Source organism: Leucoraja erinacea, chromosome 4, assembly GCF_028641065.1.
Source record: "Leucoraja erinacea ecotype New England chromosome 4, Leri_hhj_1, whole genome shotgun sequence".
NCBI classification, from domain to species: domain Eukaryota; kingdom Metazoa; phylum Chordata; class Chondrichthyes; order Rajiformes; family Rajidae; genus Leucoraja; species Leucoraja erinaceus.
The window spans coordinates 3739657-3755542 of record NC_073380.1 but is presented as its reverse complement, the minus strand read 5'-3'; the positions used below and the strand labels follow the sequence as shown (position 1 = coordinate 3755542).

Genomic DNA, 15886 nt, shown 5'->3' with positions numbered 1-15886 from the left:
TTGACTCAGCTCTGGGCAGTTAGGGTTGAAAAATAAATGATGTTATTATCAATAACATCCACACGCTGTGAACCAATAAATTAAATGTCTTGTTACAATCCGCAATATCTTAATCATAATTATTTTAATCCTTCACACATTTTGGAGTGTTTATGACTGCACTGTGTTTAGGGGAACAGCTAAAGATACACACAATGATAACAATGTGTGCTCATAAGGTCATAAGGAATAGTAGAATTAGGACATTCGGCCCATCACATCCACTCCGCCATTCAAACATGGCTGTTTTATCTCTCCCTCCTAACCCCATTCTCCTGCCTTCTCCCCATAACCTCTGACACCTGTACTAATCAAAAATCTATCTATCTCTGCTTTAAAACTATCTACTGATTTAGCCTCTACAGCTTTCTGTGCAAAGATTCACCACAATCTGACTAAAGAAATGTCTTCTCATCTCATTCTTAAAAGAATGTCCTTTAATTCGGAAGCTATAATCTTTAGTTCTGGACTCTACACTAATGGAAACATCTTCTCCACATCCACTCTATCCAAGCCTTTCACTATTCTGCATGTATCAATTAGGTTCCCCGTCATTCTTCTAAACTCCAGCGAGTACAGGCCCATTGCCGGCAAACGCTCATCATGGATTAACCATTTCATTCCTGGGATAATTCTTGTAAACCTCCTCTGGACCCTCTCCAGAACCAGCACATCCTCAGATATGGAGCCCAAAATTGCTCATAATATTCCAAATGTGGCCTTACAAGTGCCTTATAGAGCCTCAACATTACATCCCTATTTTTGTATACAAGCCCTCTTGAAATAATTGCTAGCATTGATTTTGCTTTCTTTACTACCGATTCGACTTGCAGATTAACCTTTTGGGAATCCTGCACCAACACTCCCTAGTCCCTTTGCACCTCTGATTTTTGGATTCTCACCCCATTTAGAAAATAGTCTACGCCTTTATTCCTATTCCCAAAATGCATGACTCCACACTTTGCTTCACTATATTCCATCTGCCACTTCTCTGTTCACTCTTCCAACCTGTCCAAGTTCTTCTGCAGAGTTCCTGCTTTCTCTAAACTCCCTGCCCCTCCACCTATTTTCGTATCATCTGCAAACTTGGCCAGAAAGCCTTCAATCCGCTTGTCCAAATCATTGATGTACAGTGCTGAAAGCCAATTCAGACAGTCAAACTGCACAGAAAAGGGCCCTCGGCCCACGTCCATGCCGAGAAAGGTACCAACTAAGGCAGTCCCATTGGCCTGCATTTGGTTTATATTCCCCTCAACTTTTCTTATCCATGTACCTGTCCGAATATCTTTTAAATGTTCTTATTATATCTCAGGGCTCTCACAACTTTTTTTCCCTGTTGCCAGCCGGGCAACCTTGACAGCTTTTTATGTTGCCAAATGACAGTTTAGGTGGTCATTTAAGACGGTTTGCATGACGCGTGCGATAATGTGCTCGGACGAAGTGCGTAGTTACCAGTCGGAAATATGCTCAATGAAGCATTTACATATTATGTTCAAGAAGGAACTGAAATGCTGGAAAATCGAAGGTAGACAAAAGTGCTGGAGAAACTCAGCAGGTGCAGCAGCATCTATGGAGCGAAGGAAATAGACAACGTTTCAATCCGAAACCCATCAGTCTTAAGAAGGGTTTCGGCCCGAAACGTTGCCTATTTCCATCGCTCCATAGATGCTGCTGCATCTGCTGAGTTTCCCCAGCACTTTTGTCTACATTCACATATTATTTCTGCTTCAAATAACTTACAACTAAACATATTCACTAATCAAGGCATACCACAATGACATGCAGCAAAACTATAATACAATGTCTCAACTCTTTTTACACATTGCAATTAATGCAATTTCTATTAGTTCTTTCCACTTCCAAACAAAAATGTGGTTGAATTATTCAGCGTATGATCAACCTGTATTAAAAAATCCTGGACCATGGTAACATATATGCTTAACCATGCACACTACAGATTGATGCAAGCATGTTTTTCTGTGAAGGACCAAAAATTACCATGACATAGAAACATAGAAATTAGGTGCAGGAGTAGGCCATTCGGCCCTTCGAGCCTGCACCGCCATTCAATATGATCATGGCTGATCATCCAACTCAGTATACCGTACCTGCCTTCTCTCCATACCCTCTGATCCCCTTAGCCACAAGGGCCACATCTAACTCCCTCTTAAATATTGCCAATGAACTGGCCTCGACTACCCTCTGCGGCAGAGAGTTCCAGAGACTCACCACTCTCTGTGTGAAAAAAGTTCTTCTCATCTCAGTTTTAAAGGATTTCCCCCTTATCCTTAAGCTGTGATCCCTTGTCCTGGACTTCCCCAACATCGGGAGCAATCTTCCTGCATCTAGCCTGTCCAACCCCTTAAGAATTTTGTAAGTTTTTATAAGATCCCCTCTCAAACCTCCTAAATTCTAGAGAGTATAAACCAAGTCTATCCAGTCTTTCTTCATAAGACAGTCCTGACATCCCAGGAATCAGTCTGGTGAACCTTCTCTGCACTCACTCTATGGCAATAATGTCCTTCCTCAGATTTGGAGACCAAAACTGTACGCAATACTCCAGGTGTGGTCTCACCAAGACCCTGTACAACTGCAGTAGAACCTCCCTGCTCCTATACTCAAATCCTTTTGCTATGAAAGCTAACATACCATTCGCTTTCTTCACTGCCTGCTGCACCTGCATGCCTACTTTCAATGACTGGTGTACCATGACACCCAGGTCTCGCTGCATCTCCCCTTTTCCTAGTCGGCCACCATTTAGATAATAGTCTGCTTTCCTGTTTTTGCCACCAAAATGGATAACCTCACATTTATCCACATTATACTGCATCTGCCAAACATTTGCCCACTCACCCAGCCTATCCAAGTCACCTTGCAGTCTCCTAGCATCCTCCTCACAGCTAACACTGCCCCCCAGCTTAGTGTAATCCGCAAACTTGGAGATATTGCCTTCAATTCCCTCATCCAGATCATTAATATATATTGTAAATAGCTGGGGTCCCAGCACTGAGCCTTGCGGTACCCCACTAGTCACTGCCTGCCATTGTGAAAAGGACCCGTTTACTCCTACTCTTTGCTTCCTGTTTGCCAGCCAGTTCTCTATCCACATCAATACTAAGCCCCCAATGCCGTGTACTTTAAGTTTGTATACTAATCTCTTATGTGGGACCTTGTCGAAAGCCTTCTGGAAGTCCAGATACACCACATCCACTGGTTCTCCCCTATCCACGCTACTAGTTACATCCTCGAAAAATTCTCTAAGATTCGTCAGACATGATTTACCTTTCGTAAATCCATGCTAACTTTGTCCAATGATTTCACCACTTTCCAAATGTGCTGCTATCCCATCTTTAATAACTGACTCTAGCAGTTTCCCCACTACCGATGTTAGACTAACTGGTCTGTAATTCCCCGTTTTCTCTCTCCCTCCCTTCTTAAAAAGTGGGGTTACGTTTGCTACCCGCCAATCCTCAGGAACTACTCCAGAATCTAAAGAGTTTTGAAAGATTATTACTAATGCATCCACTATTTCTGGAGCTACTTCCTTAAGTACTCTGGGATGCAGCCTATCTGGCCCTGGGGATTTATCGGCCTTTAATCCATTCAATTTACCCAACACCACTTCCCGGCTAACCTGGATTTCACTCAATTCCTCCAACTACTTTGACCCGCGGTCCCCTGCTATTTCCGGCAAATTATTTATGTCTTCCTTAGTGAAGACGGAACCAAAGTAGTTATTCAATTGGTCCGCTATATCCTTGTTCCCCATGATCAACTCACCTGTTTCTGACTGCAAGGGACCTACATTTGTTTAACTAATCTCTTTCTTTTCACATATCTATGACATGGCCATAGCATGGGTCGTTATTGCTATTGGCACAGAAACACTCTGGCTTCCCACATAATTTATCCATAACAAAATGTACAGGTTGCAAGGAAATTTCTAAAGGCATTTTATGATACAGGGTTAATAGCTGTTAAAACCAACTATACCCATCTGACATTACACTAACTGACAAGAGATGGCCAAAGGACATAACTGCAGCAAATGTTCTTTTTGTAATATGTTTAAAGGTGTCAAAACAAATAATAACATTGGGAATTAAAACACATTTGATTGCATTCCGTTATCAAACATAGTCATTGTTCGCTCTGAAGACCATGAAGCACAATAGGGTCAGGGAGTGTGGGAAGCAGGGCGGGTAGATAGATGGCGGGGGGGGGGGGTTGACAAGGCAATCGGTGCGGAATGGATGGATTGAGGCAGGTGAATTAGTACGTGTTGGTAGGAGAATGTAAAATTGTGAGGGGAGAGCACAGGGGATGTCAGTGGTTTTGAATTGGGGGGATCAGTACGGGATGGATGGGGGGGGGGGGATCAGTACAGGATGGATGGGGGGGGGGATCAGCACAGGATGAATGGGGGATCAGTACAGAATGAAGGGGGGAGGGTCAGGAGAGTGTGGATCGGAGGGTGCTGTATCTGAATGGATGATCACTAGAGGATGAATGAGGGGATCAGTATGGAATGAATGGGGGAATCACACCTCTTTCTTAAAATTACATTCTTTAAGAATAGCTTGCAGTTCCTCATAAAATACACTAGGTGCTGATGGAGGTCTATAAATTCCAATCAATGTGATCGTCATTTGTGGGGAGAGGATTATCGTGAGACCAATACATTCTATGTTATTTACACATAACCATTGTATTTGTTTACACTTTAAGTGATCCCTTACATAAAACATCACCCCCCCCCCCCCCACCTCTACCCTCAGACCTATCTTTTCTGAAGATGTTATACCCCAGTACATTTAGACCAGCCATTGGAGAGTTGGCATGTAGCCAAGTCTCAGAAATACACAGAAAGTCCTGTTAACCCATCTGCAGTGATAACTCCAATTTTAAAATCAGGAGACCCCACTATAATTAGTAATTATAGACCAATAAGCATTCTCCCGGCAATTTCCAAGATAGCTGAAAAATGGGTTGCAGGACAGATAATTAAACATTTAAACAATAGTCCATATACCCTAAACCCAATGCAGTTTGGTTTCAGAAAATATCATTCCACTGAGACGACACTTTGCTTCCTTTTGGAAAATATGAAGTCCAAAATTGATGCAGGTGGTGTTATAGGAGCTGTTTTTCTTGATTTACGAAAAGCCTTTGATACTGTGAACCACCAGATCTTGATGACCAAATTGTCCTATTTTAACCTCTCTTTGAGCACGATGAAATGGATTGAGTCATATATGGTACAGAGAAAACAATGTGTTAGAGTGCACAACAGTAAATCTGCAACTTCTAAAAACCCCCTTGGTGTACTTCAAGGTTCAATCTTGGGACCGCTATTATTCAGTCTGTACATTAATGATCTACCAAGTAGCTGTACATCAAATGTAACTTGTCAGATGTATGCTGACGATGCAGTTGTGTATGTACATGCCAAAAACAAACATCAAGCTGCACAAGACCTATCAGCTGCTATGATTAATGTGTCAAACTGGTTGCAGTTCTCTGATTTACATCTTAATGTGTCAAAGACTGTTTGTATGTTTGTCTCCAAAAAGGCAAGTACTGATGGAGATCCTGATGTGTTTGTACATGGAACAAAACTTAAAATTGTACATGAGTTTAAATATTTAGGAATCGTGATCGATTCACAGCTCTGTTTCAAACAACAGGTGAAAAGAACAGTAAATTTAATTAAATTTAATTTGTCCAATTTTAGATATATTAGAAATAATTTAACTATTGATTCAGCCAAACTATATTTTAATGCAATGATTGTGCCATACATGACCTACTGTATAACAACTTGGTCACTGGCATGTAAGTCCACATTAAAGCCTGTTGAAATTGCTTATAAACAAGCCCTAAATACTCTAGACAAAAAGCCCAGAATGTACCATCACTGTAGCATCCTGAAGAAATTTGATCTGCTGAGCTGGGAAAACATAATAAAATATTCGGACTCGATTTTGGTTTACAAAATCTTCCGTGGACTAGCCCCACCTCCGTTAAAGGACTTCATAAAGAAAAACACAAATAGGTCGACAAGAGCAGCCTCCAGGGGTGATTGTATAGTCCCGTTTAGGAAAAGTGTCTTTGGGCAGTCAGTATTTTCATATCGAGCGTCGCAGACCTGGAACACGATACCATGCGTCATACGGGATCTGCCAACCCTTACTTCATTTACCAAACATCTAAAGACATGGTTACTGCAAAATCAAAACTGCAATCATAATATACCTTAAAATTACCCTGTGGTACTCTTTTATTGTTACTTTTTTACTTTATTGTTTGTTTTGTTTTTGATTTTTGTTTTGTCTCTTTTCTTATTGATTGATTGTGTTGTGATGTGTTTACCTTGTTTTCCAGAGGGACTAAAGATGGAAATTAGCTACTGGCTACAATCTTGCGTATTACATGTAAATGTTTATTAATATGCACTGTCCCCTAAATAAATAAATTACAATTACAATCAGTACGGGATGAATGAGGGGGATCCGTGCAGGATGCATGAGGGGATCAGTACAGGAAGAATGGGGGATCAGTAAAAGATGAATGGGGAGCTCACTACAGGATTGGTGGTAAATGGAGGGTGGGTCAGTACGGGATGAATGGGAGGATCAGTGCAGTATGAATGGGGGGAGAAGTGCAGGATGGATGGGAAGGGGGGGTCAATACAGGATGAATTAGGGGACCAGTGTAGGATGGATGGGGAGGGTGGCAGGGGAATCAATGCGAGGTGGGTAGGGTGATGAATAGATTGGGGGGAGGGGGGGGGGGGTAGATTGGGAGAGGAGCACAGGGGATGCCAAAACTATTCACAGTACAACATGTGCGGCCTCATCCATGTAGAACATAGAATAGTACAGCAACGGAACAGACCTTTCTGCCCGCAATATCTGTGCTGAACATTGTGCCAAGATCAGCTCTTATCTGTCTGCACATAATCCATATCCCTCCATTCCCCTCTACAAAAGTCTCTTAAACATCTTGCACTTGATCAACAATTCAACAACAAATGTAAATGGAGCACAGAAAATGCCCCCCATCCCACAGGACCTTACCTGTACCCCGTAGATCACCAGTAATTTTGCACTTGGCACCTTCATGCTCCTGAAGTAACAGGCAGGATCGTTCCGCAAGCACTGGATGATCGAGTTCATCAAGTCCCCCAGCAAAATGGGGATCTGAGAGTTCAGGTATGCTGTACCACAGGCAAACTGGGAAAGGGAAAGAAACAGGATCATCAACAAAGACTGCAGAGCATTGATGGGCAGAGTGTGGAATCAAGGAACCAAGATAGCGGCAGAGTGTGGCTACCGTTGTGTGTACACAGATCCTTGGTAGGTAAATCCTTTTTCCCAGAGAAGGATCTACCATCATCCAATAGAATCATTCTATACTCTTTTAAATCTTTGATCTACCTGTAAGTTGGCAACATTTCTGATCCCTTTGCTCTATCTATGGTTTATGTTAACTTTTATGTAGTTGTGTATCATGTTGCTTTTTTTAGAATGGCTGCATGATGCAAATGTTAATTAATATGCACTGTCCCTATAAACAAAACATTATTATTATTATAAGTTTAAGTTTATTGGCCAAGTATGTTCACATACGAGGAATTTGCCTTGGTGCTCCGCACGCAAGTGACAACATGACATATAATGACAATTAAGAATGACACATAAAACATTAAACATTAATAATAAAACATTATTGATTAAACATGTGAATTAAATAAAACACCAGAGCAAAAGGAGGCTACAGATTTTTGGTTATTGAGTAGAGCTACTACTCGTGGAAAAAAGCTGTTTTTATGCCCGGCTGTGGCAGCTTTCACAGTCCAGAGTCGCCTTTCAGAGGGAAGTGATTCAAAGAGTTTCACTGTTACACTGGTGCATTGGTGCACGTGACAATAAAAGACCCCTGAACCTTTGCGTTTGACTTGATTGTACTTATGTATGGAATAACTGATCAGATTGAATAGCAGGCAAAACAAAGCTTTTTGTTGTACCTCAGGGCATGTGACAACAATAATAAACCTAAAACTAGGATCAGAATGATATCATGCAAAGGAGATCACTTCATACATCATGCCTGTCCTGGTAAAATAATCTATTTCCAATAAGCCAGTTCGGTATTCCGACTGCACATGCACAGGTCATAGGTCCCTCGGGATAAACACTCACGGTGGCTGCGGGGCACCGGGGGCACCGGCTCCAGCTAGTCTGTATAGATAGGCTCTGTCTGTCCCGGCAGGGTGCTGGCCCGTCACAGCGGCGGCCCAGGCCCGCAGGCGGCGCGGAAAAGAAGCACCAACTCCAGCTCAACCCCGCCCGCCCCGCTGGTGGGACAGGCAGAGTCGAGCTGGGGCCGGCATCTTCCCTCCTCGCTGGCTGCGGGCCTCCCATCCACGGATCTCTGGATAGAGGACCCTCCTTCAGATTTCCTACACATTAGACTTTTGCGCCGTGGTTGGGATGGATGGGAGCGGGGATTTCCACGGGCGCAAGGAACAAATGACCTAAAGTTTGCGTTGAATGAACTAAGTGTTCTTAATGTCCGGCGTTTTGTGAGAGTGGTTGGATCCCAGCTTCAACTCAACCAACATTGGTCACATTATCTGGACAGGCGCGGGGAATCAGGAGCTGATGTGAGGCATCGGCGATGCTCTGGAATCCTAGTCGGCCGCCACCGAGCAACAGGATCGAGGATGCAACACTCAACACGTCAAAATGGTCAATTTTTGCGCTGTAAATAATTATGGAAATCAGGATAAGCGTGAGAGACATTTATCCTACTTCAGAATTCCAAAAGTGAGGAGAAATGATAGTAGATAGAAGCGAGAACTGAAGGGACAAGAACAGCCACATTGCTTGGCGAACATTGGCGAACATTGGCTGTTTGCTCACTGCATTTCATCAACAGTAAGGCATTATTTGTATTTTTTCTTGATTCGTTTGGCATCTAAAAAGTTTCCGAAGGGATAAATCTGGCTGTAAAATTTTAAAATCGCCCATGGTTCTCAATTGGGTTTTTACATACAAAAAGAAAACGCCTCTGAAGCAAAATTTATCATTTAAAAAATTGCAGACCATACGTGGGTTTTGAATTACATTTTACTCAGATGCAAGCCAAGAAATGGCATAATTGTTAGCTGTTAATTGGGCATAATCAACCTCAGCAAATTGACAATATACTATTGAAAGGGAGTGGGTGTTTAAGCTGTCAGAACATGTTATTATTTGCCAAAATATACATTTCAATAGCATAATGATAGAAGACTAGTTACTTTTCCACACACTACTCGTAAATCTGGAGATTTTTATAATGATAAATTTTGCTTCAGGTGCGTTTTCTTTGTGTATGTAAAAGCCCACTTGATAACCATGGGCGATTTTTAAATTTTACAGCCAGATTTATCACTTCTGAGACTTTTTAGATTCCAAAAGAATCAAGAAAAAACACAAATAATGCCTTACTGTTGATGAAATGCAGTGAGCAAATGCGATAATTCCCAATATTTTCAATTTCGATATCTGCACGGCCAATGTTCGTCGAGCACTTTAGCTGTTCTTGTCCCTTCGGCTCTCGCTTCTCTTTTCCTTCATTTCGCTTCACTTTTGGAATTCTGAAGTTGGGTACGTCTCTCACGCTTACCGTAACTTCCACAATTTTTTACAGCGCAAAAATTCGCCATTTTGGCGGTTCTTAACAGGTAGGAATGTACGCTTTTCGTGTATAACGACATATACCGGAAGCTGCGATGTCCTCCAGATGGATTGCATGGCTCCGTGCAAGAAGCCCTATGACCCGGTGTCCTTACGTGCAATCCCCCTATACCGAACTGGCTTATTAGCCATGATCTGCTGCAATTTCTCCTTTCACACACATATTTAACTACCTTTAGAAGGCTTTAAGGGATTTGCTTCACCAGCCCATCTGAGATCACAGCAGCACCGCAGGAATGAAGAAGGCTGCAGAATGTGGGCGGCCCTGCCAGGTCCATCACAGGGACCGACTTCCCCACTCAAAAAGGCAGCCAGCATCATCAAAGACCCACACCACCATGGCCATGCCCTCATCTCGCTGCTACCATCAGAAAGGTATAGGAGCCTTAGAACTATGACCTCCAGGTTCAAGAACAACTTCTTCCCAGCAACGATCAGGCTCTTCTACACTGCACACTATCCTCAGCAACTGATCTTCTATGGACTTTGTTTTGCTTGCACTACAGACTTTTGCCGTATTATAGTCTGGTTACCTATTATTAGTCATGATTAATTCATTGTATTATTGATTATTAGTGTTATTTTTGTTTGTTGCATTAATGGGCATGTAAAAGTGGCAGCAAGTAAGTATGTTATTGTCCCGTTGTCAGTAACTATGACAATTCAACACTGAACTCTTGCAAGCAATTGGCCTCATCTCCCATCTGCCTTCTGTTGATTCTCTTAAATCTGCATTCCCAGTTCTCAGGTGTGCTTGGCTATGCAAGCAACTTTTAAATGGTGTTCAAAACAGTAATGGATTTTGTTGGTTACCTAATCTCCTCTTACCCTTCTCTGCTCTAACGTCGGCCACAGGTTTTCAACAAACATTTGGGAGGCATGGTGGCGCAGCAGTGGGGTTGCTGCTTTACAGAGCCAGAGACCCGAGTTCGATCCTGACTACGGGTGCTGTCTGTATGGAGTTTGTACGTTCTCCCCATGACCTACACGTGTTTTCTCCGGGAGCTCCGGTTTCCTCCCGCGATCCAAAGACGACCATGTGCGTAGAGGTTAATTGGCTTAGTGTAATCGTAAATTGTCCTTTGTGTGTGTGTGTAGGTGTGTGTGTGTGTGTGTGTGTGTGTGTGTGTGTGTGTGTGTGTGTGTGTGTGTGTGTGTGTGTGTGTGTGTGTGTGTGTGGGATAGTGTTAGTGTCCAGGGATCGATGGTCGAAGGGCCTGTTTCAGCTTTGTATCTCTAAAACTAAATGTAAATGGAACACAGAAAATGCTTCAGAATTCCACAGAAAAAAGCACGTCGCTCATGCTTGAAGTAATTCAGTAATTCACACAGTGTGAGGTATGGAACAAGCTGCTCGAGGAGGAAGTTGAGGCAGGTTCAATAACAACATTTAAAGGACATTTGGACAGGTACATGGATAGGAAAGGTTTAGAGCGATAAGGTGCCAAACACAGGCAAATGGGACTAGCTTAGATGAGGCATTTTAGTCGCATGGACAAGTTGCGTCAGTTTCCATACTGTATAACGCTGGGACGCCAGTTGTACTATCTGTTCTTCCTCAGGCCTTGGTGTCCTTCCTCGAGTGTGCAGTGTTGAGAATTGGACTTTCCTATCACAACATTTGCAGCAGGATTAGGAATCCAAGGGGTAACTTTTTCACACAAAGGGTGGTGGGCGTATGGAACAAGTTGCCAGGGGAGGTAGTTGAGGCTTGGACTATCCCAACATTTAAGAAACAGTTAGACAGGTACATGGATAGGACATGTTTGGAGGGATATGGACCAAACACGGGCAGGTGGGACTAGTGTAGCTGGGACATGTTGGCCAGTATGGGGAAGTTGGGCCGAAGGACCTGTTTCCACACTGTATCACTATGACATTATGACTGGCAGCAGGTTCCAGACCCCCCCCCCCCCCCACTCTGTGTTAAGACTTGCCCCCACATTTTGTTTAAAGTTTGCCCCTCTCACCTTCAAGCTATGTTTTCTATGATTTGATATTTTCACCCTGAATATTCCGTTCTGAATGTCTACCCTATCCATGACTCTCCTAATTTTACATACCTTGATATAGATTCCTATTTTACTCCACAGCAGAAAGATCAGGAACTGCGCTGGGAATGCCTGCAGCACCTCACCACTCATCTCCTGAACCCCACAGCCCAGTCAGTGGCTAAGGTGTTCCCGACCACAGTGGGTTATTATAGGACTTGTGGAGAGAGTCTGGATCTGATGTTAAGCAAGAACTGACGGAAATAAGTTGGTGTGTCTGCGTGCATGCTCTGCCAGAGGCTGTGTATTGGCAGCTGGTCAGATGGTCGGAGGGGAGGAGGTGGAGCCGAGGGAGATGCCCGTGGTGGCTATTCGTCAACATGACATGTGGTAAACACGCAAGGTTCCTGCAACCTGCCAAATACTCAGCCCGAGATGGGACAAACACTGCAGTAAACATCTCAGCACACAGCTCTTCACCCTCCTGCCCATCCCCCATCCTCCAGTCATCCAGCAGCTTCTAATATTCACCAACCCTGAGAACGGGGAGACTGCAGACAGACGGTACGTCAAGAGAGGTAAAGCCGCCCAAAACCAGCCTCCCCACCATCAACTCCCTGTCATTTATTAAGCCAATTAATTAGCTTTTAAAATATTTTATGCTTTTTCTATAAAACCACAGTTCCAGTATGGTTTTATCAACAACCTTCTCAGTTGTCCTGCCACCTTTAATATGTTCTTATACCACATCGTTTTGTTGGGTTTTTTTCATCATTCACATATTTCCATTTTTTAAATTCATCTGCCATATCTTTTTGCTTCAACAGACTGTCTCGGTCCTTTTGAAGTTTATTATTGCAAATGGGGTTTGCGATTGAATGGAGCAGCTTGGTTGGTGGGGATGAGTTGGGCTGAAGGGCCTGTTTCCATGCTCAATGCCTCCCAAGGTCTCTCATCTCTAGACTTTGAAATTACACCTCGTCAAGTCCAAGTCTTTAACATCAATTTAATCTACCACCCCCTTGATCTGGAAGAATTGTTGAATATTAATAATATAGAACAAGGAAGAGGAAGATTCTAAATTTACGAACCAATGAAGCATTTTATCAGGATGCATCACAGCTTGGCTTGGGAACAGCTCCATCCAAGACTGCAAGAAATTGCAGCGAATTGTGGACGCAGCCCAGACCGCCACACAAACCAATTTCCTTTCCATTTATTCCATTTATACCTCACGCATCCTCGGCGAGGCCAGCAGAATAATCAAGGACGAGTTTCACCCTGGCCACTCACTCTTCTCCCCTCTCCCATGAGGAAAAGATATTGAAGTGTGAAAAAGCACACCTCCAGATTCAGTGACAGTTTCTTCCCAGCTGTTATCAGGCAACTGAATCATCCTACCACAACCAGCGAGTAGTGCTGAACTACTATCTACCACATTGGTGACCCTCGGACTATCCTTGATCAGGCTTTACCTCGCACTAAACATTGTTCCCTTATCATGTGTCTATACACTGTAAATGACTCGATTGTAATCATGTTTCGTCTCTCTGCTGACTGGTTAGCATGCAACAAAAGCTTTTCACTGTACCTCAGTACACCTGACAATAAACTAAACCAGTTGAAGCAGGAATAGGCCACTCACATCCGCAAATTTACTATGCCAATTCATTCCACGATTGATCTATTTATTACCTGTAACCTTTCATCCTCTTGCTTCCCAAGTACCTATCTACCCCCAAAACACACGAAAGCTGTTTCCATTACACTTTTGAAGAAGAATATTCCAAAACCTCCCAACCCTTCATTAGAGAAATATATTGCCTCAATTTTGCCTCATCTAATATAAGGGCCTCTTTTTCTTAAACAGTGACTCCCAGTTCTAGATTTATGAGGATATATATATAGCTCAGGACCCGAGAGCCTGAGCTATAAGGAGAGGTTGGGCACACAAGGATTTTATTCCTTGGAGCCCAAGAGGCTGAGAGGTGATTTTATGGAGATGTAGAAAATCACTAGGGGAATAAATAGAATGTACAATCTTTTACCCAGGGTGGAGAGAATCAAGAACCGGGGAACATAGGTTTAAGAAGGTGAGAGGGGAAAGATTTAATATGAACCTGGGTGCAACTTTGACACTCAGAGAGGGTGGTGAATGTATGAAACGAATTATCAAAAGAAGTAGTTGAGGAGCGTTTAAAATGCATTTGGACAGGTACATGGCTTAACGCGGGCAAATGGGACTATCTTAGATGGGGCATCTTGGTTGGCATGGGCGAGTTGGGCCAAAGGAGTCATAGAGTTGTATGACTCTGACTCTTGCAATTCCAATTCTGCAACCACTACTTATAAGAACAGTGGCAACAGGCACATCACCAGCAGGATTCCTTCCTGGTCACTCAACATCTGAATTTCGAGATACTTTGCTTCTTCACTGGATCTAATGCCTATCCAAAGATACTTCACCACACAGATTGCAGCTGTTGAAGGAGGCTACTCATCAATTAAAGATGAACAAGATATTTTAGCTTCCTAGTGATGCTTGCATGAAAAATAAAATTCAAAAGCAAAGCCTGGGCATTTTATGTGATCTCATAGTGCCAGACTCCTGGCTCGATCCTCACATCGGGTGCTATCTGTGTGGAGTTTGCATGTTTTCCCTGCGACCATATGGGTTTTCTCTAGATGTTCCGGTTTCCTCCCATATCACAAAGACGTGCAGATTTGTAGATTAATTGTCCCCCCGTAAGTTAATTGTCCCCTTGTAAATTGCCCCGAGTGTGTAGGGGGTGGATAGGAAAGTAGGATAACATAGAACAAGTGTGAACGGGTGATCTGTGGTCAGCGCGGAATGTGTCGAACCATCCTGGCCTCAAAAACAAAGATTTAAAAGCCATGCATTTAAATGGGTGCAGAGAGAACTTAAGCTAGAAAAACTTCAGGTCACATTTAAACAGCAGATTGTAGAATACTTACAATAATGGCCCAAATCAGAGAAAACAGTTCTGGGCGAAGGAACCTCCAAAATTCTTTCCAATTGAACTCAGAAGCCTGCGGAACAGTGTCTTCAACAACGTAGCCATTATCTTCCTCACAGTGAGCTACGATGCCATTGAGTCTCAGTCCAAGCGTTATTAGCCCAGGTGTCCCCAGCAGCAGGAAGGCACTCTGAATCCTCAGCGGGCCCCACTGGCAGCCTCCCGCACGCTGCCTGACACCATACTGGAGAAGGTTCAATACCCGACGAAATAAACTGCACTCAGAGCTCTTCCCACTCGGAGGATATTTCCAACATTGCTGACTTCTGCTCAGGGAAAACCTGCAGGAAGATTAAAATCACAGGTGAATCATCACACAATCTCAATTGAAGCAAAACAACATAGTTTTAGTAAATTAAGAGTTTTCAGGACTCGAACGCCTGAGCTATAGGGAGAGATTGGGCAGGCGGGCACTTTATTCCTTGGAGTACAGGTGGCTAAGGGGTGATCTTATAGAGGTGTATTAAATTATACAGCAAAAAGATATGGTGATTGCACAGTCTTTGACCCATAGTGGGTGTTGGGGCCATTTGGCTTTATTTTGGCATTTGCTTTTAAATTTTGTCTGCCTGGAATTATGTGGGTGTGATTTATTACGTGGTCGGAGGCGTGTTTGCTGCTGGAGTTCTTACGCAGAAACGTTAGTTCTTTTTAGTTTAGTTCGGAGGACCATGGTGAGAAGGAATATCTTTCGACCATGGGTCAGAGCTTTCCAACATGAGGAGTTTTCTAGTTTAAAAGCGATATGCTGGAGTTTGACGAAGATTAAAGTATATGAGTCAAAGAAGAAGGTTGGATAAATATCTTACTTTTTTTTCAACAATAAAGAAACCATTAATCAAAAGACTGTGTTATGATGTATCTTTCGAGAAGCTTTGAAAGTCTCATGGCGAGCTCACATGTGTAAAACACATTCTCCTAACCCAGAGCTGCCAAGTTTTGTCCCAGCATTTCAGTATTCTAGTACCTGAAAATCAGTATTTTACTGAGGAAATCAGTATTTTTACGCAGCCATTTGCCTGAAATATTTTTTTTTAATATGCGGACATACCTATGTAAGAGTACAAGAATG

General features: G+C 42.9%; 1 protein-coding gene across 1 annotated transcript in view; it reads right to left on the bottom strand.

The window, feature by feature from the left end:
• The window catches only part of abcb8 (ATP-binding cassette, sub-family B (MDR/TAP), member 8), a gene marked incomplete at its 5' end in the record, with an annotated part of 61874 nt that overhangs the window by 41155 nt on the left and 4833 nt on the right, over positions 1-15886 (bottom strand). Inside the window, 2 exons of the mRNA XM_055633419.1 lie at positions 7119-7274; positions 14753-15095. Coding sequence (XP_055489394.1) covers positions 7119-7274; positions 14753-15095 — 499 coding nt within the window. The remainder of the gene's footprint in view (positions 1-7118; positions 7275-14752; positions 15096-15886) is intronic.